The sequence below is a fragment of the Hyperoodon ampullatus genome (genome assembly GCF_949752795.1).
Source record: "Hyperoodon ampullatus genome assembly, chromosome: 7".
Lineage (NCBI taxonomy): Eukaryota > Metazoa > Chordata > Mammalia > Artiodactyla > Ziphiidae > Hyperoodon > Hyperoodon ampullatus.
Genome location: NC_136920.1, coordinates 10,321,581 through 10,345,176, shown reverse-complemented (window position 1 = coordinate 10,345,176; position 23,596 = coordinate 10,321,581). Strand labels below are relative to the sequence as shown.

The 23,596-nt window shown below is 58.9% G+C and overlaps 2 protein-coding genes across 7 annotated transcripts; both read right to left on the bottom strand.

The window, feature by feature from the left end:
- Positions 1 to 829: 829 nt before the first annotated feature.
- On the bottom strand, positions 830 to 13,109 carry MAP4K2 (mitogen-activated protein kinase kinase kinase kinase 2). 3 transcript variants are annotated; one of them, XM_079708066.1, is made up of 32 exons: positions 12,883 to 13,109; positions 12,702 to 12,759; positions 12,386 to 12,476; positions 12,235 to 12,299; positions 11,875 to 11,930; positions 11,509 to 11,556; positions 11,380 to 11,422; positions 10,926 to 10,998; positions 10,716 to 10,847; positions 10,578 to 10,640; positions 10,159 to 10,240; positions 9,961 to 10,068; positions 9,449 to 9,527; positions 9,212 to 9,270; positions 8,533 to 8,576; positions 8,410 to 8,448; positions 8,283 to 8,316; positions 8,045 to 8,150; positions 7,866 to 7,954; positions 7,746 to 7,787; positions 7,552 to 7,636; positions 7,378 to 7,457; positions 7,231 to 7,291; positions 7,025 to 7,142; positions 3,419 to 3,477; positions 3,234 to 3,337; positions 2,970 to 3,147; positions 2,116 to 2,184; positions 1,908 to 1,994; positions 1,599 to 1,669; positions 1,444 to 1,499; positions 830 to 1,340 (listed from the first exon to the last, which is right to left on the bottom strand). In XM_079708066.1, the coding sequence occupies exons 1-32, from the start codon at positions 12,976 to 12,978 to the stop codon at positions 1,253 to 1,255; spliced, it is 2,463 nt and encodes an 820-aa protein (XP_079564192.1). In that variant the 5' UTR covers positions 12,979 to 13,109; the 3' UTR covers positions 830 to 1,252. The 3 variants fall into 3 exon arrangements, with proteins under 3 accessions (XP_079564192.1, XP_079564194.1, XP_079564193.1); XM_079708068.1 differs by having other exon boundaries at positions 7,866 to 7,930; XM_079708067.1 differs by having other exon boundaries at positions 10,578 to 10,613.
- Positions 13,110 to 14,188: 1,079 nt separating this feature from the next.
- Positions 14,189 to 19,213, bottom strand: MEN1 (menin 1; the record flags this gene model as incomplete). 4 transcript variants are annotated; one of them, XM_079708062.1, is made up of 9 exons in its annotated part: positions 14,189 to 14,671; positions 14,891 to 15,055; positions 15,507 to 15,642; positions 16,068 to 16,204; positions 16,767 to 16,854; positions 16,930 to 16,970; positions 17,257 to 17,385; positions 17,579 to 17,787; positions 18,754 to 19,213. In XM_079708062.1, 9 exons carry the CDS (start codon positions 19,211 to 19,213, stop codon positions 14,189 to 14,191), a joined length of 1,848 nt encoding a protein of 615 aa, XP_079564188.1. The 4 variants fall into 4 exon arrangements, with proteins under 4 accessions (XP_079564188.1, XP_079564189.1, XP_079564190.1 ...); XM_079708063.1 differs by having other exon boundaries at positions 18,769 to 19,213; XM_079708064.1 differs by having other exon boundaries at positions 17,684 to 17,787; positions 18,769 to 19,213.
- Between the last annotated feature and the right edge of the window lie 4,383 nt (positions 19,214 to 23,596).

Here is a 23,596-nt window from a genome sequence, read left to right as displayed (position 1 = left end):
AGGGGGCTCCCTGGCCTGGGGGTGTGGAGCCCGCTAAGAGGGAAATGTGGGAGAATGACGATGCAAAGCACAAGGCCAGCAACGGGTGGACGAATGTGCCCTCGAGATGCAGGCTCCAGCAAGGACAGCTCCCCTCACTGGGGGCTGGTCCACATCTTGGTAGGGACCCCTCTGGGAGCCCAGGGATGGGGACTGAAGAGACCCTCTAGGAATTCTTGTTAAATGGACACAGGCTAATCTTCCCAGAGTCTAGTTTGGTGAGCACACCCATGTTCAGTAATCCTGGCCTGACAGAGCAACTGATATCCAGGCAGCAGGTGGGAGGCCAGGAGGCAGCCCCAGGCCTGGGTGGGGGATACAGGTCAGGGCAGGCTGTCTCCAAAGGCTGCAGCCTCCCCGGGGCTGGGTGGAGCAGCCCTTGGCGGGCCTCTCCTGGGCCCTTCCATAGGCTACCTGGTGAGATCTCATATGGGACAGGGGTGCTCGGATGAGTCCCTTGTTTAGTGCCTCCCCCGGCCCCATCTGCATGACTCCTTGGCCACAAAAGAGACCTCACGCTGCAAGGCTGAGGGCTCATCCTGAGCAAGGGAGCCCAGGAAGACACAGCCACCCTGAGATGCCAATGGGGGCCATGGCCTCCCCCTCACCTCTGCCCGGCTCCCCATGAGAGAGCCACCAGAACACTGGTGGCCTCCCTTCCGTGTTATATCCACAGCACCTGGTGCCACAGAAAGAAAGAAAGAAAGAAAGAAAGATGTGCTGGAGAGAGAGGTAGAGGGAGATGAGGCAGGTGGGCTCAGCTCCCCCCAAACCAGAGGGGCCAGTGGAATAAAATCAAACCAGCTTTAATACCAATATAGTCTCTCTTTTAAATACCATGTTCCCCAGGACAGAGCACAGGGGCAGGCTCTTGGCAGGAAGAGTGGAAAGGAAATGTGGAACCAAATGGAATGGATAGCCCCGGGCCCGCCCCCAACCAGCCCAGGGCCCCTGCCAGGGGGCACTGGGGACTGGCTGCCCGCTGGAGAGGGGGAGGTGACAGCAGCTTCCTCTGGTCCAGTTATTGCAGAGGTGTGGGGTAGGCACCCCTACCCTCCCCAGCCCCCAAACTCTTCTCAGGATTTCTGCCCTTCAGACCATCAGAGCTGGGGCCTGGGCTCCTCTGATCTGGGAGGGGCCCCTCTGCCTAAAAGAACTGCCGCTAAGGCCTGGGGCGGGCGGGGGATACCCCTGGCCAGGCCGGCCCACTGGCTCAGTAACTGCTCTGATGGCCCGTGAGAATGTAGAGGTTGCTGTGAGCCCCCGGCCTGTCGGTGGGAATGCTCTCAAGGATGATGTCTCTGGAGGGGAGAGAACCGGAGGTGAGCAAGGTGGGAAGACACTTGGGCACCTCCACCTGGCCTGGAGAGCGTCTGAAGGGGAGGCCAGGGCACTGTGTCCTACCTGTGGGCCCCAAGCACTCGGAAGATCCTTGTCTCATCTGTGATCTCCTGGGTCACCTGGGAAGAAAAGGGGCACTGAGGCCGCCCCAGCGGGTCCCCTCCTAAAAGGTGGGGACAACTGGGTGGGGAGCCACCAGGTTCCTGAGTCTCACTCACCTCATTAGTGTCCAGGCTGCGGCCTTGCATCCCATGGCTCCAGAAGGCCAGCACACTGTCCTGCAGACACACTAGGAGGGGCCAGGCAGCCATCAGCCCTGCATCTGCCCTGGGGACACTGGCTCCCCCAGCTACACCCTGGACCCAGGTCTGGGCCACAGAGGTCCTGGGCCGCAGGTGACCAGCATGGCTCTCGAGAGGGGCTGGGGGACCTGCCTCCTTGTCCTGCTGCCAGCCCCGGTCGCCGGGGCCACATCATGTGCTCCAGGCCAGGGATACTCCTGCCCCCACCTCTGTCTGCTCACTTACCCACAGTCTCAATGGGGAAGTCAAAGGTCAGCACAGGCGCCAGCGTCGCTGTGGGCTCGCCCAGCAGGTTGACGATCCTCACGCAGCCTGCACAGGGGGCGGGCTGGTGGGCGGGGGGGGGTGGTGGCTCCCTTCTGGGGAGACAGACCCACCTGGCCTCCCTCACCACCCCCTTCTAGCCCCCAGCCCTGATACCAGGAACACTCACGGTCAAAGCAGACTAGGACTGTGTCCCTGTCCACCTGGATCACCTGCTGGGCTGAGCCCGGAAGCCCCTCTGCAGGCAGAGAAGGGAGACAGCCTGGCTGAGCCACCAGCCCCGCTCTGGCCCCAAGAGGAAGAGCTGGGGGTGTGCATCAGCCAGCTTGCCCCACACGTGCGTTGCACAACAGCTGGGTGGGGTCACGATGCCCAGTCTCACTGCACAGCAGGGGAACTGATGCTTGGCAGGAAAGTGACCCATCACAAGGGGCAGGGCTGAGGCCCAGGGAGGCTTTGGAGGGCAGAGGCTCTGGAGTCAGGAGAGCCAGGCTTCATGACCCAGCCACTGTGTGACCTCAAATCTCTGGGCCTCAGTTTCTTCATCTGTAACCCAGGCACGACGATGCCTACCTTGCAGGGCCATCGTGAGGATCAAGAGTAAAATCCCATGAGACCCCTGGCTGGGGGTCTGGGCTACCGCAAGGACTTGGTCCAGGGCACCTTCCCCCTTCTTTACCCACTGCCACTCACTCTGCTCCCCTGAGCTGTCCCAACACCCAGTGTCCTGCTTCCTTGCTCAGAATGGAGGCCTCTGGCACCCGCCTTCCCCAGCTTGGCTCTGTCCCTGCAGCCCCTGCAGGGTTGGTCAGGTTTTCTTTGCTGCTGAGCTGAAGAGAGGCTGGGAGCTTCGGGTCCCCAAGGTCTCCATGGAGCCGTAAGCTGTGAGGAACTTCCCCCTCCCCCTCCCCTCCCCTCCCCCCTCCCCCCTCCCTCCCTCTCTCTCTCTCTCTCTCTATATCACACACACATGCGCACACTCACACACACACTCACATACAGCAGCCTGGCCCTCCAGCTCACCGGGTGGGAGGAGGATGTCCGGCGTCAGGCCAGCCTCCAGCGGCAGGACATGGAACAGGACGCGGCAGCCGGGCCCCTCGGGGCCCTCGGCCCCCACGCACACCTGCGGTAGCTCCTTCCCATCCAGCACCAGAGGCTCCAGCATCCTTGCTGGGCTGGGCAAGGGGCTGGAGAAGTTCTGGGGGCAGCAGGGGCGCTCAGGTCTACATTTCTCTTCCCAGAAACCCTGCCACCCGCCCGGGGGTCCCCCCACCGGCCCCGCACCTTTAGCAGCAGGAACTTCTGCAGCGGCTCATACCACTGCAGCAGCAGCAGACCGGTGGGCAGCGCGGCCAGCAGGAAGGTGCTGCCCGTGTGGGGATTCCGCACTGCGAGAGAGAGAGGGAGGTGGGCCCGGGGCTGTGCCCACCCGCGCCCACCCGGCCCCGCCCACCTCCCCCAGCTCTTACCCACGCGACACTGCAGGCAGCCTTTGGTGTCAGGAATCTTGGTGGACAGGGCAAAGCGCCTGTGGGGTGGCAACCAGGGCAGGCGTCACGGGTGCCACCCTGGGCAAGGCCCCCTGCAGAGCCCTAAGGGGCGGGTACTAACACCTTCCCCGCCTCACAGGTGGCAGACTGAGGCTCAGAGAGGTCAAGCCGCTGGCCCGAGTATCCGAGGAGCCATGAAGCTGTGAATCGCGCAGGATGTGACGCAGTGCTCGTGGCTCCAGCACCCCCTATACAGCCTGGAGCGTGTACATCCAGTCCAGGGGTTTGGATCACAGAGTTACCTCTCACCGTGCGACTTGGGGCAAGGCACTGAACCTCTCCGGGTCTCAACTGCTTCACCTGCAGCCTGGGGATAACCGTGGTATCCCCCTCGCAGGGTCGCAGTGAGGCCTAAACGAGTTAACTCAGGGGAGGAGTGTGCAGCAGAGCCTGGCACATCAGGTGCCCTCACAAAAGGCTAACTTTTCTCATCCCGTTATTATTACTTTCCCACCTATTTTCAGTCATCGAAAATACTTTTTAGGCAGAGGCAGGGTGTAAATAAAGAAATAACTGAAAAAACGAGGGTGTGGGAGGGCGGCAAGCTAATGCAGCCTCCAGCTCCTCCGGCGGCCAGAGCACTCAGGGCCAGTCCCCACCCGACACACTGCAAGTCACAGGTGAGCAAGCCGGGCGGAGGAGATGAAGACTCACAAGAAAACGGCAAACGCCCTGCCCTCTCCTGCTTCAGCTCAGGCTATTCCGTGGGGTGGCCAGTGGGTGCCGAGGGAGAAGTGGGGTCCCTCCTTTGGTTACTGGCTGTCCCCCAAACCCTCAGGGGACCTTCCAAACCTGCTTCTTCCTCTGGGGAACAGGGCTACATGTCAGCAGCCCTGCCACCTCCTCTCAGTGACCCAGCCCTGTCTGCACCCTCTGCTGGGATGTGGGCCCCGCCTAGGAAGCCAGCACCTCTCTCTCCGCCTCTGTCCTCCCTCTTCTCTCTCCCCTTGTTCCTTCCACTCTCTTTCCCAGCTGGCCTTCAGATGGGACAGAGGCGGATATTTTTTGTTTTTTTTTTCCCAACAGTTCGAGATCTCTGCTGTGATACTGTGATTTCCCAAACACACACCCAAAGCCGCCTGTGACTTGGGCCTGTAATGGGCCTGTTTCCTGCAGGTCCTGGGCCAAAGCAGAGGTTGGCTTCGGACTGAGGTCAGGAAGCCCCAAGGCCACAGGGCTCCCGATGTGGTCCTCAAGCGAGCCCCCTGAATAATGGCCCTGGGCCCCTCATCTCCCCACGGCCCGGCCTCCCCCGCCCTCCCCACCGGCTTCCACCACCCACCTGGTCATGACGATGTCTAAGCCCACAGCCCGCCTCCCCCCTCAGAACTCAGCGCCACCCCCCACCCCCCAGCCCCCGCCAAGGGCTGAGGCCCCACTTGCACACTTCAAACTCCACGTGACAACACTGAATTCTGCTCCACCCACAGCTGACGACAGCTCCATCCTTCCCATTGCCTAGGCCACAAGCTTGGAGTCCTCCTTGACTCCCCTTTCTCTTCCATCCACCAACTGTCTGGAAATCCTGTTGGTTCAGCTTTCAATATAAAACTGGACTCCGACAGCTTTTCTCCTCCTTCACGGCCTCCCCGGCCCAAGCCGCCATCATGTCCCACCTGATGGTGCCACAGCCTCCTGACGGGTCTCTGCGTCCGCCCGCGTCCCCTCCAGTCTCCTCCCAGCTCAGCAGCCAGAGTGACCCGTGAAAACCTCAGTCACGCCACTCCTCTGCAGTGGCCCTCAGGCTGCTCTGAGCCAGGGGCAAAGCCCTCACTGTGGCTACAGAGCCCTCGGAGGCCAGCTCCCTCTCACTCCATCCATCTGGACTCACGGGCCTCCTTGCTGATCCTCATACAGGCAGGCCGGCTCCAGCCCCCCAGACACCCTCAGGACTTGCTCCATCAACCCCTCCGAGTCTTTGCTCAAAAAGCACCTTCTCAGTGAGGTCCTTCCTGACCACCCTGCTCTTTTCCACGGGGCACTTTCCCCTCCGTGTCACCACCGCATAGACTCCTTCTCATGTCCTCTGTTGTCTGTCTCAACAGGAGAGTCTGGGGAATATAAGGGTCTCCAGTTCCCAGGTGTATCTCACGCCCAGGACACTGCCTGGCGCATACTAGGTGCTGAATGGCTGAATGAGGGACTTTACTGCCCCGTAAAGTCTGACCACACAGTCTGCTCTCTGGGGGGGTCTCCCAGTCCCTCCCTTTCCCTCCAGCTCACTCTGATTAGTTCCCAAATCCTGTCAATCCCACTTCCTAAATATTGCTCGAGTCCATCTAGTTCTCACTGCCCTACACTGCCTTGGGTCACTACACCGGCCTCCTTTCCAGGCCCTCTCGCCACCCTCCCCCTCCATTCCTCCTTCCCACTGTCACCAGAGCGGCCAGCAGATGCTCCTGTTTCCAGCTGCCCAGACAAGCCCCTCTCTCCTTCCCCCAGCTCCAAGAGAGGGCACGGGACGCAGGCCTGGGCCCTGGCTCCTCATCCCCTTCCACAGTGACTAGCCCAGGGGTAGGCATGGACCTAAGCTAGGCCAGTGAGAACTGGCCCTGGACTTTTGTGGGAATTACTTGGAAACAGAGGTTCCAGTTCCATTGGGTTGTTAGCTAGTGGAACGCTGGCCTGGACCTGCAGGCAGCCATCAGTGGACAAGAAAGCCTGCGTGAGAAGGAAGGTGACAAGAGGAAAACAGAGCCAGGAGATGCAGGAAGATGCCTGAGGATGCCATTTAAGCCTGGATCCAGCTGGACATGCAGCTGACCCTACTCCTACACGGGCCGTTAAATTCCCTTTTGTGATTAAGCCGGTGATTTGAATCACCTGCAACAGGAAGAATCCTGATTGACGTACAGAGGGATCCTTCTAAGATGCTCCAGGTCCGCTGCCAGTCAAAGCCCAGATCCTGGGCTTGGCCTCAACGGCAGGGCTCTGCTGCCCGCGCAGCTTCCTCTCGGGCTGCTCCCCCTCCTCGCTCGGGCCACACACCTTTTAACTCCCACCTCGCCCACGAGAATTCACACTTGTTCCTCCCACTGCTAGAAGGCTGTTCCCTAACTCATCTGCCTGGAAGACCCCCAACGCTCTGACAACTCTGTGAGCTCGCCTGGCCTCTCTGAGGCCTCCCCACCCCTTCCAGCTCTCCCCCTGCCGCACCTCAGTCCCAGGAGCTTACTGGCAAGAACTCATTTGATTTGTCATCCCTAAGCCCAGCCTAAGACCTGCCGCACAGTAGGTACTCAGGAAACATTTGCCCCACAGCCTACCCACCCCAGCTCCCAGAGCTTGCCAGGCACGTTCACATGCCCTGTCTCCTTCCCTCCCGACAGGCCTGGGTGCAGGGGGAGGGGAGGCTACCAACTGTATTGACCTATGAGGAAACCGGGCCTCAGAGAGGCCAAGTGACGCGTCTAAGATCCCAACAGTCTCGGTACCAGGCAAGGCTGCAGTCCAGCCCAGGCTCAGTCCCTCTGCCTCTCCCTCCTCCCTCCTCCCCGCAGGGCCAGGCTCCCCAGGGTCCCTGACCTGGGGATGATGCGCTGAGTGAGGCGATTGGTGGGGATGGAGAGGGGGACCTGTTGCTGTAGCCGCCGCTGCTCAAACAAGCCTGGGAGGTCGTGGGCCCAGATGTGCGTGGATTTCCCTGCGGAGGGATGGGATGGAGGGGAGAGGGGCTCAGAGAGTGTTGGTGGATGGGGCGCTGGCCCTGCCCCCGCCTGCCCCAACTGTACCTGAGAGTGACAGCAGCACGTTGTTTACACAGTAGAGCCAGGCGCAGCGGTGTGAAATCAGCTGGAGGCCACAGAGCCATAGATGGACAGGGGTCAGCACCCCAGACGCCCAAGGCCCTCGGCCCTCCCCCGCCAGCCGGCCCTCACCTTCTCCAGCGTATCCTCATGCAGTTCATGCAGGTTGAGGGTGTAGATGCCTTCCTCGGCCCCCACCACCAGGAACTGGTCTGCAGGTTTGGGTATGGGGTCAGAGGTCAGCCACGTCCCCTGGCCCAAGCTGGGGATTCCCAGGCTCCTGCTTCCTCCCTGCCCCTGGCCTACCCCGGGTGACAGGGTGAATCCAGGTGACAGCAGTGTGGATCCTCAGGGGGCAGCCATTGAAGACCTTGGAGAAGCAGGCACCCATCTGGAGAGGAGGCAAGAGGCTGATGAGGAAGCACCAGGTTGGGGGGACGGGGCGGGGGGAACCGCAGGTGGTGAGGCAGCAGGCGGTGGAGCCATGTGCAAACACTTACGTGCACCTTGGGGGTCGGGGGGAGCCCACGGCAGGATGACCTCTGGGAGGGAAGAAAGGAGTCAGGGCCACACCCCCAGCCTCCCGTCTCCCCGACCCACCCCCTACAGCACCGCCTCACCTCATGATCTTCCCGGTGCTTCACGGTGGCCCAGGCAGTGGAGAGCAGCGGGGGGCTGCCAGGGCCTGGGAGAAGTGCAGGTGCGGTTCCTGCAGGCACAGACCTGCCGTGAATTTCCGTCCTGGACCACCCCTTACCTCCCGGGGCTTGCCTCCTGGTCCCCCGAGCCCGGGGCTCACCTGGCAGGCTGGATTGAAGGTCCTCAGCTGGAGGCTCAGTGGGGGATGGCTCCAAGAACGGGGCCCTCTTGATGGTTCCTGTGGTGTCATCTGGGGAGTCCAGCTCCTGGCAGGAGGGTCAGCGGACCCAGCCCAGCTGTTAGCAGGTGACCCTGTAACCTACCCCCACCCCAACTGCACCCGCTATCGCACTGCCCCCCACCCCCATCCCCATCCCCCACTCCCCTCCTCTCCGTACCTTGAGTTCCAAGGCTGGCCGGATGGTCAGGCTCCTGTCGGGACAAATCAGAGGGAGACGAGGTGTGAGATGTGACTGGGTCCTGAGCCCAGCTGCCCTCCACCTCCTCCGGGCCCTGGCCCCTCACCTTTCCTCCAGGGCCTCCTGGACTGACTGCAGCAGGCTCCTGGGTAGGGAGGGGAAGGGATCAGAGGTCAGCCTTTCCTCCTGCCCCTCCCGCCCCCCCACAGCTTCCCTCCCCCTCACTCACGAGCTCAGCTCCTCCTTTCCCAGCAGCGTCCACTCCTCTTCCCACTGTGGGGAAACCGAGTCAGAAACACCGGGAGGGAGGCAGAGAGACAGACAGGCAACGTGAGAGAGTGCTGGAGAGATTGTGGGAGAGAGAGATGGCAGACAGACAGACAGACAGACAGATGGAAAGTGAGATTGGTAACAAGCAAGAGGACTGTGAGAAAGACAACAAGAGGCCGAGAAAGTGCGAAAAAGGGCCAAACAGACAAACAACGAGAGAGAAGGAGACAGAGACAGTGAGAGAAAAGGGCAGGGAGGGACTGAGATTGTGGGGGTGAAGAGAGATGCCGACAGAGAGAGCAGAGATGGTGAGTCAGCCAACCCAGCAGTCACAGCGACTGAGGCAGAGAAGAACGTGCCAAAGGGGGCGGGGGCGTCCTCAGACGAGTGACAGGCCCACGTTTTAGAAAGGCGTGGTCACCCTGCCACCCCCCAGCTGACTGCCCAAAACAACCTGCCCCAGGAAGGAGCCCCCAGGCTTCCGGGTCCCTGGGCGGACAGGCCTGCTTGGACAGCTCTCCCGGGCCGAGGGCCAGGCTGCTGCTGCTTCAAGGCTCCTGAGTTTGAGGTGCTCTGTCACGCGCACAGCTCCCCAGCCCAGCCCTGCGCCCCACCCTGCCACACCGCCAGCCCCTCACCGGCTCATTCAGTGGGTCTGTTTCCTTCCTTCGTGGGGCGCCAAATTTCACCTGGTGAACTGGGGGGCCCAGATCCAGGGGTTAGGGGGCCAGAGCCTCAGGACCGACCCCTAAACTCACACCAAATCCACACGCACAGCCCCCCAATCCACACAGCCCCCCACCAAATCCACACAGACCCCAACAAATCCACACACAGCTGCCAATCCACACAGCCCCCCGCCAAAGCAGACTCACACTGGATCTCCGAGGGGGTCCTCTCGGCTGGGCCATGCTGCCCCCGGGAGTGAATGGTGTCGGGAAACATGTCGTAAGTCTACGAGAGAACACAGACAGTGGACACATGTCCACGCTCACCTCGCATCAGGTATTCCTTGAGCTGCTTTACACACACTGACGTGTTTGTTTTCACGAAAACGCCCTGAGATTATTGCCAGATTAAATGGCACCCTCGTTTCACAGATGAGAAAGCCAGCAAAGAGAGGCAAGTAACTCGCCAAAGATCACAGAGAAAGCAGAAGATGGCTCAACTAGGGTCATGGTCACGCTGGGCCAAGGGCAAGAACCTATCACAGTGGGTCGACAAGGAGGCAAACCGGCTCAGGGAAGATTCCTGATGGGTGGGCTCGACCAGGCTGAAGCTCCATGTGCTGGAAACATACAAGCTGAAGGGACCTTGACTTCTGTCACCTCTGCATGCCTTATGACCAGACCAGGTGAAAACCCAGTCCCCAGCTGCTCTCACTTACCTCCAGGTCACAGTCTTCTGGGGAGGGGGTTCCCAGGTGGGGGTCATTGGCCTTGTCCAACAGCTGTGTGAGGAGAGCCCGAGGCAACTGCTGGGTCGTGAAGGGGTGCTGGAGGGTGGAGGGGGTGCAGGTTGGTCCCTGGCCTCCGGGTCCCTGCTTCTGAGCATCGAGCCCCCTGCCCCACCCCCCACCTCCCACCTGCAGGAGCTTCTCTGCTGTTGGCCTCTTCTTGGGGTTCTTGGTCAAGGCAAGCTTGAGGAAGTGATGGAAATACTGGGTCCTAGTGGGTACAAGAGACCCCACCCGCAGGCCCAGGTTAGCCCTCAGGCAGGCCGTCCTGCCACCGCTCCTGAGGAGTCTGCTGGGCCTGCCCAGGACGAAGCCAGCCTGAGACCAAGGGCAGCCGGCCTGAGCAACACTGCTATTGCGACACAGCAGCGCCTCCATCATCAACCATCTGCCCTTCTTCTTTGTCCACACTGGTCCCCAGCCCAGAGGCAGGGCCCAGGCCCCTCCCACGGATGGTCTGTGGAGGCCCAGAGAGGGCAGGGCCCTCGAGGCTGCACCCTGGGGGGTGGGCTGAAAAGGGGGCCCCAGCAAGGGATGGGGGCCCTCACCAGCGCGTCTTGTCTCTCAGCTTTGGCGGCTGGAAGCTGCTCTTTGACATCAGCATCAAGGCCCTGTGGAGACCACAGGTCAGGGGTCGAGGGTCACAGGGCTCTTGGGATCAGGCAAGGGGCAAGTATTCAGCTGACCTCATGGGGTGCAGGTGGAAGAGAGGGGGCTGCAGCTCGCCCAGCTCGATGGCAGTGATGCCCAGGGCCCAGATGTCACACAGCTCATTGTAGCCACCTTTGCGCTCCACGGCGGCCACCTCTGGGGCCATCCTAGAGGCGGGGTCACAGATGAGACGGCCGGGTGCCCCACTGTGGCCCCCACCCCCTCAGCCAGAGGTGCAGCCTCACCAGTATGGAGTCCCAATGAAAGACCTCCTCTTCGCCACAGACGCCGTCAGCTCGCCTGACACCCCAAAGTCAGCTGCAGGGAGAAAGAGCGGCTCTCATCCGACTTCTGGCTGCCACTCCCCACCCACATCCAGGGCTCAGGCTCAGGATGCACCTGGCAGGACTCAGAAAACAGGCAGCCCAGGTTCAGCCACAACTGCCACAGGCACAAGGCAAAGCCAGGTCCCCTCCTGGGAGGGGTCAACCACCAGGGGTCCCCTGTTAGACTCCATACGGACCCAACCACATCCAACTTCTAGCAGGAAGGGAGAACTGTTCCACTTTCTAAATGGGGAAACTGAGGCTCAAGTGGTAAAATGACTTGCTCAAGGACAAGCTGCACTTGAAAGTAGGCTCTAACACTCCAGGAGCTCCCATAGAACCCTCACCCTGATTGTGTCCCCAGGGTACTGACCCAGCTTGACATCTCCCTGGAGGGTGAGGAGAAGGTTGGCTCCCTGTGGGAATGGAGGAGAGAGAATCCCATCTGGTGCCCTCGAGAGCCTCCTCCTCCCTCCCACGATGCCCTTGGCCAGACCCCTACCTTGATGTCTCTGTGGATCTTCCCCTGAGAATGCAAGTGGTGCAGCCCCTGGGGACGAAGAGGAGCCCCTGAGAGCAGCTACCCAGTATATCCCACCTCTCCTGAACCCCGTCTCAGGACTGGGGCCCCCCACCCAAGCTGCTTCCTCCTCCCCTCTCCCCAAACAGGAAATGACTGAGCCAAAAGGGAAATGGGCTGCTTCCGGCAACACGGCTGGGGCCCCTTCCCTGCAGGACCCACAGCCCCTCAGGCACCTTTGCCTGAGCACTCCACCCACTCCACCCCCCAACACACACACTGGCCAACTGGGCTCCCTGCCCTGCTCCAGGGGACTGGGGGTGTGAGTAGCCCTATGGGCCCAGCTACCTTCAGTGCCTCTCGGCAGACACAGGCAATCTGCCGTTCCTCCAGGGGCCCGGTGGCTGAAATGGGAGGGGTAAGGGCTGGCAGGGGGGTCTGCGGGGATATGCTGACCCTCCCAGGCTCCACCCTGTGTGGGGTAAGCAGCAGGCATTGCTGGTGAAAGGGGAGTTGGCCACATCCCCTCCCGACATAGGCTGGGATATACAGCCCAGAAAAGGACAGCATTTCTCTCAAGGTCACACAGCTAGTGAGAAGTGGAGAGGAGCCCAAATCCAAGGCCCCAGCTCTCCCCTCCTGCCCTGCGTTGCGGTGGGGATGGGAAGAAGGCTGTGACCCTCTGTGGCCTGGAGTCCTGGCCCTCACCGTGGTAAATCTCCTGCAGGGACCCCCCTCCGCAGAACTCCATGCAGATCCACAAGCGGTCATTCCTGGGGTAACACAGAGCTGGGGTGGGCACATGGCAGGGCCATATGGGGGCTGCCTGGGGGCAGGCAAGGGGATAAAGCAGCCTCACCTGAGGTAGCTGCCAATATAGGCCACCACATTGGGGTGGCGGCACTCACGCAGGATGGTGATTTCCTGCTGAAGGGAGCTGATGTCGTCCCCTGGGAAACACAGGGCATCATGAAGAGGGCCGCCTTAACTCAATGCCCCCATCTGCAAAATGGGCACAGAGTGCCTCCTCTCTCCAGGGCAGACAGGTGCCAGCGGACAGTACCTCCCGGGGCCTGCCTCTCAGGGGGTCTCGGAAATGTCAACTCTCACACCGCGCCCGCTCTGCGGCCCTCTGCCCTCCCTCCAGCGCTGAGGCCCTGGCTCCGGGCCCTCACCTGGGTCTAGCTTGACTATCTTGACCGCGGCCAGTTCGGACGTGACCGTATCGCGGGCCTGCAGGGGCGGAGGGGGTGAAGCGAGATGAGGAGGGGCGGGGCTGGGGGCCGGATCCCGCAGCAGGGCGCGGAGCGCGTACCCTCCTCTCCTCTCTTCCGCCCGTCCCGCCGCCCGGCGCACCTTGTAGACGTCGCCATAGGTCCCGGTTCCCACGCGCTGCAGCAGCTCGAAGCGGTCCCGCGGATCCTGCAGCGACACATCCTGCAGCAGCGCCATGGCCCGGCGCCGGGCGGGCGCGAGCTGCGGAGCCGCGGAGCCGGCGCGGGGCGGCGCGGGGCGTGGCGGGGTGGGACCGCCGAGGCGGGCGCCGGTGGCTCAGAGGCCGCGGGGGCGGGGCCGGGGCCCGGGGCGGGGCCAGGCCGGGGATGCCCCGCCACCCGGCCGGGAGGAGGCGCCCGCGGGACCGGCCCTCGGCAGCTAGGGAAAGTCCCGAGCCCGGGAGGAGCTGATGGTGCCGAGGCTCTTCTGCCAGCCACCGGTTCCTCGCGCTCTACAGGTGGGGAGCCCGAAGCCCGGAGGGCCGGACGGCAGAGGAAAGAGGGGGAGCTCCACTCCCAAATTCCCAGATGAAACACGGACAAGTACTTTTTTTTTTTTTTTTTTTTTACAAAATGTATTCATCTTCCTTGGAACTGAAAAATAAATCTATGTACAAAACAGGAAGCGATCAGGCTCCCCTCACCCGCTCGCAAACCCCTGCAGATTTCCTCCAGAGTCCCCCGAGACGGGATGGACCCCGGGGAGGTTCCCAGAGGGTCGGAAGAGAGGTCTGCTCTGATCTGGGGCCAGTTTGGTCAGGAAGCGGGTGGGGCTCAGGATTCGCACACGCCGGGAGCGGAGTTTCGTGTCCCGGACTCGCGACAGGGAAGGGAGGAAGCTAGGATTTCCAAGTTCTGGAAGCGTTACTTAGGTTCTTTGCGGTAGGGGGCTTGGATTCCCAAGGAATGGAATTCTGAAGTGCGGAAATGTACTCCTAGGGGCTGAGCGGGGTCCTTGGTTCCCGGGCTGTGGGTGGGACCTGTGCTCCTAGGGTTTAGGGTGAAACAGCCCTATGGGCTGGAAGCAACCCTGAGCCAACACTGGTCAGGCCGAAGGTTAGAACCTCGGTTCTGAGATGGAGCCTGAGCTTCCCGTAGTTGGACCTTTAAAGATGGGTGAAGGACTCAGGGTAAGGTTTCAATTGGCCGGCTGGGATCCTGGGGGATGGGCTCTATATTCAAGTGACTGGGCAGAGCCCTCGGTTCGGGCGCTGGGTGGAGTCTACTCTGGGAACCTGCAGCCTGAGTTCCGGGTAGGGGTGGGGCCTGGAGGCGGGGCCTAGGCCCCTAGGCCAGGGGCGGAGCCTGGGCTCGCTAGGGGGGCTGGGTGGAACCTCATCCTGATTGAGGGCGGGCTCCGAGCGGGCCGATACTGAGACCCGGGTACTTCAGAGGCCCTTGCGCTGCCGCTTGAGGAATGAAAGAGTGTAGTCACTAGGTGTAGACACCTTCTGCTTCTTCATCTGCACTTGTGACTGCGCCGTGAGCTGCAGCTTGATGGCGCTCGAGTTGATCTTGGTGGCCACAAGCAGCTCCTTCATGCCCTTCATCTTCTCGCTCTGAAAAGTGAGCACCGGACCCTCCGGTGGCGGCGAGGCGGCGGGCGCCAGCGCCGGAGCCGCGCTGCCGCCTTCAGGGCCGCGGGCAGTGCTCGGGACGGTGCCTGGGGGCTTCCGGGGGGGTCCTGGCACCGCACCCTGGCCCGCGCCTGGGCCCTTGTCCAGCGCCGGCTTCTTAGGCGGCGGAGGCTCCTCAGGCTTGGATTCCCGCCGCGGGCCCCGCCGCCGGCCTTCTCGGGCTTCCTCGCCCCACGGCTCTTCTGCCTCGGCCGCCTCTGCCTCTCGGCTCACTATGCGTACCTTCTGCCGCACCTGGGCCGGATGGGGGGGCGGGGGCAAGCGGAGGAAGAGGTTGCAGGCCAGTGGGTGGAACCCCAAGACCCGGCCAAGCCTATCCTGTCGTGGAGCCTCGGTCTCACCCGCACCCAAAGGGGACGGGCAGATCCCCTTCAGGGCTACAAAGGTTCTGACTCCGCTGTAGCTGCTGTCACCACCTGTCCTCCCCAGCCACCCTGCACAGCTGTCCCTCACCTGTCCCTCAAAACGGCCTAGGGACTGCACAAGGAAGGTGGCCCAGCCCACGTGCAGCACGGGCGTGGGACTGCCCTCTTCCCATTTGCAGATGCCATCGTAGAATCGCAGCAGATGGGCGAAGCACTCTGGGTCCTGGAGGGCAGAACCCTGGCTCTGGGTGCCCTGGGAAAGGGGGAAAGGAGGGCACAGTTCAGACCCCATTACTCACCCCTCATCAGAGGGCACAGGCCAGACCTCTCGCCTGGACAAAGAGCCCTAGCTCTGGCAGATGTGAGCATAGGTGGGGAGAATTCTTAGAACCGCCTTCGTTTTATAAAACCAGTCCTTAGCCAGGACTTGGGAGGAGGGAGGAACCATCCCTTACGTCCATCTCACCCCCTCAGCTGAATGAGTGACCCTGACAGAGAAAGAGAGGGGCTTCCACCCCATTTACCTCAACTCCTCAAACCCAAGCCCAGGCCCTCAGCTACTGCATAAGAGAACACAGCTGTCTGCCTGAACTGGGCCACCTGTCTCGTGACATCCCCAGTCCCATGCAGCAGTCCCACGTCCTGTGACTGGGAGCCCTGCTCAGGTGGGAAGGTGTACACAGGCTGGAGGTCCAGCCCTTCACCTGGGTCTGCTCCCCTGGCCGCTCCTCGCCGGCCTCCAACAGGCTGGCAGCCTCCTTCAGCAGGTTGGGGATGACATCATTGGCTACTTCAAAGAACTCCTTGTAGATCTCCTCATCTTCACGGCAGTAGTTGTAGCTGTGAGAGCAGCAGGGCACTGTGGGGTCTCGGCCATGGCTGTTACCCCCAGGGACCTGGCAGGGGATGGAGCCCCGGTGTCTTTTCCGGGGTCATCCAGGGACTGAGTGAACGGTTGGGGTCCTCACTCCAAAATGGTGGTGTCTGTGTCAGCCCAGAGCAAGAGTGAGGAGGGGGGTGGGGAATGCAGGTTCCATAGCTGGATGACAGTGGTTAGACATTAGGAGGAGAGGGGAGGGAAGGAAAGGCGTGAAGCTCTCATCAGGGGTCCCTACCTCTTGGGTGATGGTGGCCTTGGCTGCCTAGTGACTGGATGGAGAGGGGATAGGGCTTGGGACCCAGGCCTCCCTCCTGGACGAGGGTGGTTAGAAATTGGGTGGAAGGGGAAGAAAGGCCAGGCTGGGGCCCCGTTGGGGGATCCTCACTCCTGGATGACAGTAGCTGTGTCGGCCCAGGCCTGCAGGGCTTCACGCACGTTGCGGTTGCGACAATGGTAGCCAGCCAGGTACATGTAGGGGTAGATGTGCTCATCCCGGTAGTAGCTCTTGGCTGAGGCAATGCCCTGGGGATAGAGCAGAGGGGCCTCAGGGAGGCAGCTCCCAGCTGCCCCAGGTGGCACAAATGTCCCATTGGATCACACCCAGGAGGGGCAATAGGAAGTTCCCAGGGAGTCTCATCTCCCATGTGACCTCACCCCAGGCCATCCTCTCTACCAGGTGTTCCTCCCTGGGTTTGTAGGTCTGCACGGGGCTGGCCTTCCAAGCCCAGCCCAATGTCTCTCCTACCCCCAGCCCCACCAAGTTAACACCCCCGGCTCGGTGCTCTCACAGTGTTTGACCTCTATTATACTCCAAGAAGGACAATGATAAGCAGTAGAAAAGGTAGGGCCGAGGGGACAAATCCAGGACCTACCACTCCCAGGCAGGGAACCCAGAACACTCCTCAGACAGCCCCGACCGCCCTGAATATGCACATGGTAAATACAAAATGAGGACTAGATGGGCGGTACCCCCCAATACGCACAAAGTTCTTCTTGCCTCACCTGCCCCCTCCCAGTCCCCAGAGAGAAGGGAACCCCAGCCATCGTTGCACCTCCCTTCTGTACCCTCCTGAGATGTCCCCACCTTGTGGTAGAGGCTGAGTGGGTCCGGCCGGCCAGGGGTAGGCTCCAGCTCCTCCAGATCTGCCAGGTTCCCCAGCGCCATAGGGTACCTGGGAAAGGCTCATGAGTCCAGGCTGCCCCCCCGCCCACCCCGAGGCCCAGCCTGGCCACTTCCCTCTACTGACCTTTCCAGATGTCCCAGGTCATAGAGCAGCCAGAGCAGCTTCTAGGGGCCAAAGGAGAGAAGTGTGAGCTGGCAGGGGAGAGGGGGGTCCTCAGTCTACCAGGCAGACGGGGGTCCAGCACCAGTAGGGACCTCCCACCAGGTGGGAAAAGCCAGAATTCAGAACTAGCCCCTTATTGAAGTCAAAGCGCTTTCATGTCTCAATTCTCCCCTCCCAAGAGCCCCAGGAAAGTCCAGGCCAGGAATGATTCACCCACATTACAGAAGGGGGAGCTGAAGCTCAGGAAGGGAAAGCGCCCTGGCCCAGGGTCCCACAGGCACCCCTCACCTGCTGCAGCTGCAGCAGCTCCAGGGAGTCAGTGTGCAGGTCAATGGAAGGGTTGATGGCACACACCATAAATGCCACCTCCATCTTGCGGTCACAGCGCATGTATGATCCTTTCAGGTACAGCCAGCTCTTGGGAGAGGACAAGACCAGATGTCTCACGATGGCCTACCTGTGCCTGCTCTAAGGAATGACAGCCAGGAAGGGGGCCCTCCCCTTCCTGACATATGTAGGTGGTGATAGGAAGAGGGGAGCATGGCCCAAGAAAGCAGAGCTCCTTGGGTGGCTTGGGCTAGGAGAGTATGGTGGGGGGGGGATGCAATACCCGCTCAGCCACACCCGCGTTGACTGTCTGGCCTCTGCGGTCCTCGTTGCCCTTGCCATGCCAGGTGACCTCAGCTGTTTGTTCTCCATTGGGCCCAAACACTACCCAGGCATGGTCCTCAGACAAGGCCAGGTGGACATCTCGGAGACCCAGAGCCTGGCAGGCCCCCACCACGGCAAAGGCCACACCAGAGCTGTCCAGTTTGGTGCCTGTGGAAGGGAAAGTAATGAAAGAGGGTCCTCTGAGCTCTGCCGTGGGGGAAGGGACCAGGTAGTGACGGGCCATGTATCCTCCCACACTCACCTCCAAGCCTGTGCTCAAACCTCAGGCACTCCTGCCCATCTTCCCTCTATCCCTTTCCTCCTATGTGTTCAGAGACTCTCCTTCCCCCTTTACGTTCCCCTTCCTCAACAGGAGATCTCGGATCTTTTGTAGTTCCACCCAGCTTTTGACCCTATCTCTTCTCTTTCTCTGCAAATGTATTATATATTTCTGCTAATTTAAGAATTTCCTCGTTTTATTGTACCTATTAGATTATAACCAGGGACAGCAAAAACAGGACACTGGCCAACACTCTTTTTACACACCCACTGGCAGACACTCCCAATTTCTCTCTGTATTCTTTTCCTGCTAAGCTCAGAAGCAGCCTCAGATTCCTTCTCAATATGGCACTCCTGGACCTGACTGCCAGTCAACTGGGCTTGGATCAAAGAGGAAAGCTCTTTGCAAGCCCTGAGCCTTCAGTTTCTTGAGGTGAAGCCCTGGTCTGTTCACTTTCAAAACATGTTCATAGACATTTCATGGAATTGGCTCAAATGTAGCCCGATTTTGGCTCCTCGCTCCCTAAACCTGCTGCTGCCCTCTGTGCCTCAGGCTGGGCTGCAGGACTCCTGTAGCTGCTCAATGGCAGGGAGGTGGGTTCTGAGGGTGCAGAGGGTGGGCTAATGGATTTGGAGTCAAGTGACTGGGGTCCAATCCCAGCCTTGCCATTCTGTGTGACTTTAGAAGATCACTTTCCCTCTCTGGGCTTCAGTTTCCCTAGCTGCAAAGGGGGACATAACACTTGCCCCACCTCACAAGGCTTACAGGTCTCAGAAGGGCTCTGTAAACCACACAGTGTTGTGAAGAGGTGGGCCAAGGTTCACACGTGAGACAGGATTCTCGCCCCTTGCCACCTGTCGGGCTCCAACCTGTGATGAAGCTGAAGAGGGACTGGATGTGGGCCCGATCCTTGAAGTAGGAGCGGCTGAGGCTGTTCCAGATGACATCGGAGACCTTCTTTACCAGCTCGCGGCTGGAGACGCCCCCCTCTCGCGGGTAGAGAGACAGGTCGACGGCGCCGCGGATCTGGGCGGTGAAGCGGGCATAGAGCGCGGCGATGATGGACAGGTCGGCCACGGGGAAGTAGGTGAGGCCGCCAGGAGGGTCGGGCGCGGGGCTGGGCTGAAAAGTGAGCTCGGGCACGTTGGTGGGGATGACGCGGTTGACAGCTAGGAAGTGCTCCACGAAGCCCAGTACCAAGGATAGGAGCACCAGGTCCGGCTCCTCTCGGCCCAGCTCGGCAGCGAACAGGCGCACCACGTCGTCGATGGAGCGCAGCGGGAACAGCGTCTTCTGGGCGGCCTTCAGCCCCATGGCGGCGGGCCTCGGCCTGCGGGCGAGCGTGTGGAGGGAGGGTCGGGGGGGCACGGCCCAGGAGCCCCCCTCCCAGGCTCGACTAGCTTTCCACACCCCCCTACACATTCACAGACACAATCCCTGGCTTCCCCGCCCCTTCACGCTCCGCTCATCTGCTCCCCCTCTTTCGTCGAAGAGACCCCTCAGCCGAGGCTGCGGGGCCTTCTTGTCCCCCACAACCCCAGGAGCCCCGGCCCCGATGAGGGTGCGCCCCTAGAACCCCACTGAGGACTCCCAATGGCCGCCCCGCCCCCTCTCTGCGCCCATACCCCAAGGGCCCTAGAGTCCGCCCGGAAGGCGCCCCTAGGCCAGGCCCCCCAAGTCCCAAGGAGAGTCCTGGCCTCGGTCCCCCGCGCCCACCTCCGCGCTTACATCCCACACAAGGCACAGCGGCGCCCGCCGCCTGGAGACTGCTGGGAAATGGAGTTCCGCCCCCCTCAGGCCGCACTGCCTGCCGGGAAGTGGAGTCCGGGGCCCGCCCCTGTCCCTGCCAAGTCCTGAAATGGTGGCTGGGCCGGCCAGTCCGCGGTGGCTTATGGGAGTGGTAGTCCCGCTGCTCTGGGCGCCGCAGAACCCGGAGGTAGGTGAGGAGCGGAGGCAGCGCCACCTTCCTGAGGTCCTCAGGGATTGGTCATTCCATTTCACGCCTACCCAGGTAGGCAGAGGAACCGCAGTGCGTTCTGGGAGTTGTAGTCCAGAGAGTGAGAAGGCATCCTCAGCACTCGCTGAGCTTCTGTAGGTCATCACGTGTCGGCAAGATGTGATGAAAACGGGTACTTTTAAACACTGCTGGAGCACTGTAAACGCGTTCAGCCACTGTAGTTGGATCTTTATCGGTATCCATCAACACGTAAATGTGCCTACTCTATGTCTAGTTTTCTGTCCATGAGAAAATCTAACACGTGTGCAAAGAGGAACATCTAAAGAACCACTGTAGTTATTTGTATACAAGAATTTGTATACAAGAAAAGTAAAGTAGCTCTATGCATCCTAAAATAGATCTTCAGGGCAAATTGTTGAGGGGAAAAAGCTACAGAGCGGTATGTATGATAGGGTAGTATTTATATTACCATTTTAAAACTTCAAAACAATACTAAATTTCTACAGAATTATTCATTCACTTATTCATTTAAGAAACAGATTTTTGGTGCCTATAATGGGCCAAGCACTCAGTCCCAGGCACTGGCTATGTAGCAGTGAATAAAACAGATTAAATTCCTGCCCTACTTCACCTCTGTGGGTTTTTTCCAGAAAAACCCATAAGTCTAGCCTATTCATGAGAAAACATCCAGCAAACCCAAACTGAGGGACTTTCAGACTGGTCATACCTGACAGTTCCCCTCAAAAGTGTCAAGGTCATGAAAGACAAGGAAAGACTGAGAAACTGTTGCAGCTTAGAAGACACTAAGGAGACAGGACCACTAAATGCAGCGTGGTGTTCCGGATTGAATCCTGGACTAGAAAAAAAGGACATTAGTGGAAAAACTGGTGAATAGGGTGGCTGACTGTCCCAGCTTGCCCAAGTCTGAGGGGACTTCAGGGGAATGGAATTTTCAGTTTTAAAACTAAACCAGTCAAGTCTTGGGCAACTATGAGCCCTACTTATGAAATTCAAATAAAACCTGTAGCTTCGTTTATAGTTTTCATCAGTAAGTTTTAATAAATGTACCATGTTGTGTAAGATGTTAACATTAGGGGAAATTGAGTGAGGGGTATATGGAAATGAGATCCCCAAGGACTGAGTTCTGGGATACCCCTTCATGTAGAGGTTGGGAGACCAGGAGGAACCAGCAAAGGATTCTGAGAGGGATCAGCCAGAGAGATAGGAGGAAAACCAGATGGGCATCTGGTTCAGAAGACCAAGGCAGAGGGGTGATTGACAGGGTCAGGTGCTGCCCGCAGGTCAGCAAGCTGAGCACCAAGGACTGACTGCATTTAGCTCTGTGAGAACCCCTGGTGACCACCTTAGGAGCAGTTTGAGAGTAAAAGCCCAGAGTTCTTGGGCTCAAGAAAAATGAGAGGAAAGAAATTGGAGACAGTGATAATACACAACTCTTTCAGTGAGCTTTGCAGCAAAGGGAAGGAAAAAATCAAGATGGCAGCTGGAGGGGGAAGAGGGTCAAAGGAAGTCATGGTGTTGTGGCTGTTGTTTAATAGGAGAGGATACAGGACTGATGACCCTGAACGAGTAGAGAGGATGGGAGTTCCTGAGCGACAGGCTTGTCCTTTGCTAGGAGCGTGAACACAGTCTAGCCATAATAATTGGAGAGAAGGGGACTTCCCTGGTGATGCAGTGGTTAAGAATCCACCTGCCAGTGAAGGGGACACGGGTTCGAGCCCTGGTTCAGGAAGATCATACGTGCCGTGGAGCAACTAAGCCCGTGCACCACAACTACTGAGCCTGTGCTCTAGAGTCCACGAGCCATAACTACTGAGTCCGTGTGTCACAACTACTGAAGCCTGCGCGCCTAGAGCCCGTACTCCACAAGAGAAGCCATCGCAATGAGAAGCCGCCACCCCACGACGAAGAGTAGCCCCCGCTCGCCGCAACTAGAGAAAGCCCGCACAGCAGCGAAGACCCAACACAGCCAAAAATAAATAAATTAAATAAATAAAATTTAAAAATAATCATAATAATTGAAGAGAAGGCAGAACACACGGGTACTTTCATTATCACAATGAAATAGGAAGCCCAGTTGGTCTCTCTCCCGAATGCCACCTTCTCAATGAGGCCGACCCCAGACCTGACCAGCCTACTTAAAGTCACACTCTCCAACCCAAATTCCTCTTTCAGTCCCTCCACCCCACTCTACTTTTTTTTTTCTTTCTTTCTAAAGTATTAACACCTTCTAGAACAGGGTTTCTCAACCTAGGCACTATTGACATTTGGGGCTGGATAATTCTTTGTAGCTGGGGGCTGTTTTGTGCCCTGTAGGATGCTTAGCAGCCTCCCTGGCTCCTACCCCTTCTAGACGCTCCTCCCCCTGTTGTGACAATAGAAATGTCTCCGGACATTGCCAAATGTCCCTGGGGGGCAAAATTGCTCCCGGTTGGGAACCACTATTCCAGCATCTAATATAATTTACTTATTTGTCTATTATATCTCTCCTACCACCAAAATATAAGCTCCACGAGGACAGGGAACGTGTCTGTTTTGTTCACTGACGTGTTCCATGTGCCTAGAATAGTGTCCCGCACACAATTGATGTTCAACAATTATTTGCTGAATAAATGAACAAATACATACATACAAAGGAGTGATTATAACAATTGACTGGAATTTAGGCTGTTTGAGGGAGGAAAGTAAGGACATAAGAGGGATGAGGGGCTGCAAAAGTGTGGGAAAATCAATGGATTGTAGGTTCCAATGGGGTCAAAAGTTTATTGGAGTTGGGGTGCTAAAGAGAGCTGGAAAGATAGGGGTGTTGGATAGAGAGTAGGATGCTTGAGACTGAGACGATAGGGAGGTGGTTGCTGTCATTATTGGCAGTGAAAAGATTTAGGGGACTTCTGTGGCAGTCCAGGGGTTAGGATTCCACGCTCTCACTACCGAGGGCCAGGGTTCAATCCCTGGTTGGGGAACTAAGATCCCACAAGCCATGCAGCTCGCCCCAAAAAAAGATTTAGATCAGGGCTTCCGGTAGAAACCTAACATGAGCTGCATATGTAATTTTTAAATTTCTAGTAGCTACATTTAAAAAAGTAAAAGACACAAGTGAGATTAATTTTAATAATATATATCCAAAACGTTATTTCAACTTGTAATCAATATAAAAATTATTAATGATAACTTAAATCTTTGAAATCTGGTATGTATGTATTTATTTATTTATTTTGGCTGCGTTGGGTCTTCGTTACTGCCCCAGGGCTTTCTCTGGTTGCAGGGGCTACTCTTCCTTGCGGTGCACAGGCTTCTTGTTGCGGTGGCTTCTCTTGTTGCGGAGCACGGGCTCTAGGCGCATGGGCTTCGGTAGTTGTGGTGCATGGGCTTAGTTGCTCCTCGGTATGTGGGATCTTCCCGGACCAGGGATCGAACCCGTGTCCCCTGCACTGGCAGGCAGATTCTTAACCACTGTGCCACCAGGGAAGTCCCTGGTATGTGTTTTATACTCACAGCACATGTCAATTCAGACTAGTCACATTTCTTTTTTTTTTAGTTCCCAGACCGGTGATCGAACCTGTGCCCCCTGCCGTGGAAGCGCAGAGTCCTAACCACTGGACCACCAGGGAAGTCCCCAGACTAGTCTCATTTCAAGTGGTCAGTGGCCACGTGTGACCAGTGGCTCCCATATAGGACAGTGCGGCTCTCCAGTATTGGGAGTGAGTGACTGGGATGAGATG

Excerpts from the sequence above, each read along its gene's own strand:
- MAP4K2 (XM_079708066.1), bottom strand. The coding sequence starts at position 12,978 with ATGGCGCTGCTGCAGGATGTGTCGCTGCAGGATCCGCGGGACCGCTTC. Across the intron at positions 7,955-8,044 it reads CCTTCAATCCAGCCTGCCAG|GAACCGCACCTGCACTTCTC; the intron begins GTGAGCCCCGGG and ends CTGTGCCTGCAG. Across the intron at positions 7,292-7,377 it reads ATGAGGATACGCTGGAGAAG|CTGATTTCACACCGCTGCGC; the intron begins GTGAGGGCCGGC and ends TGTGGCCTCCAG.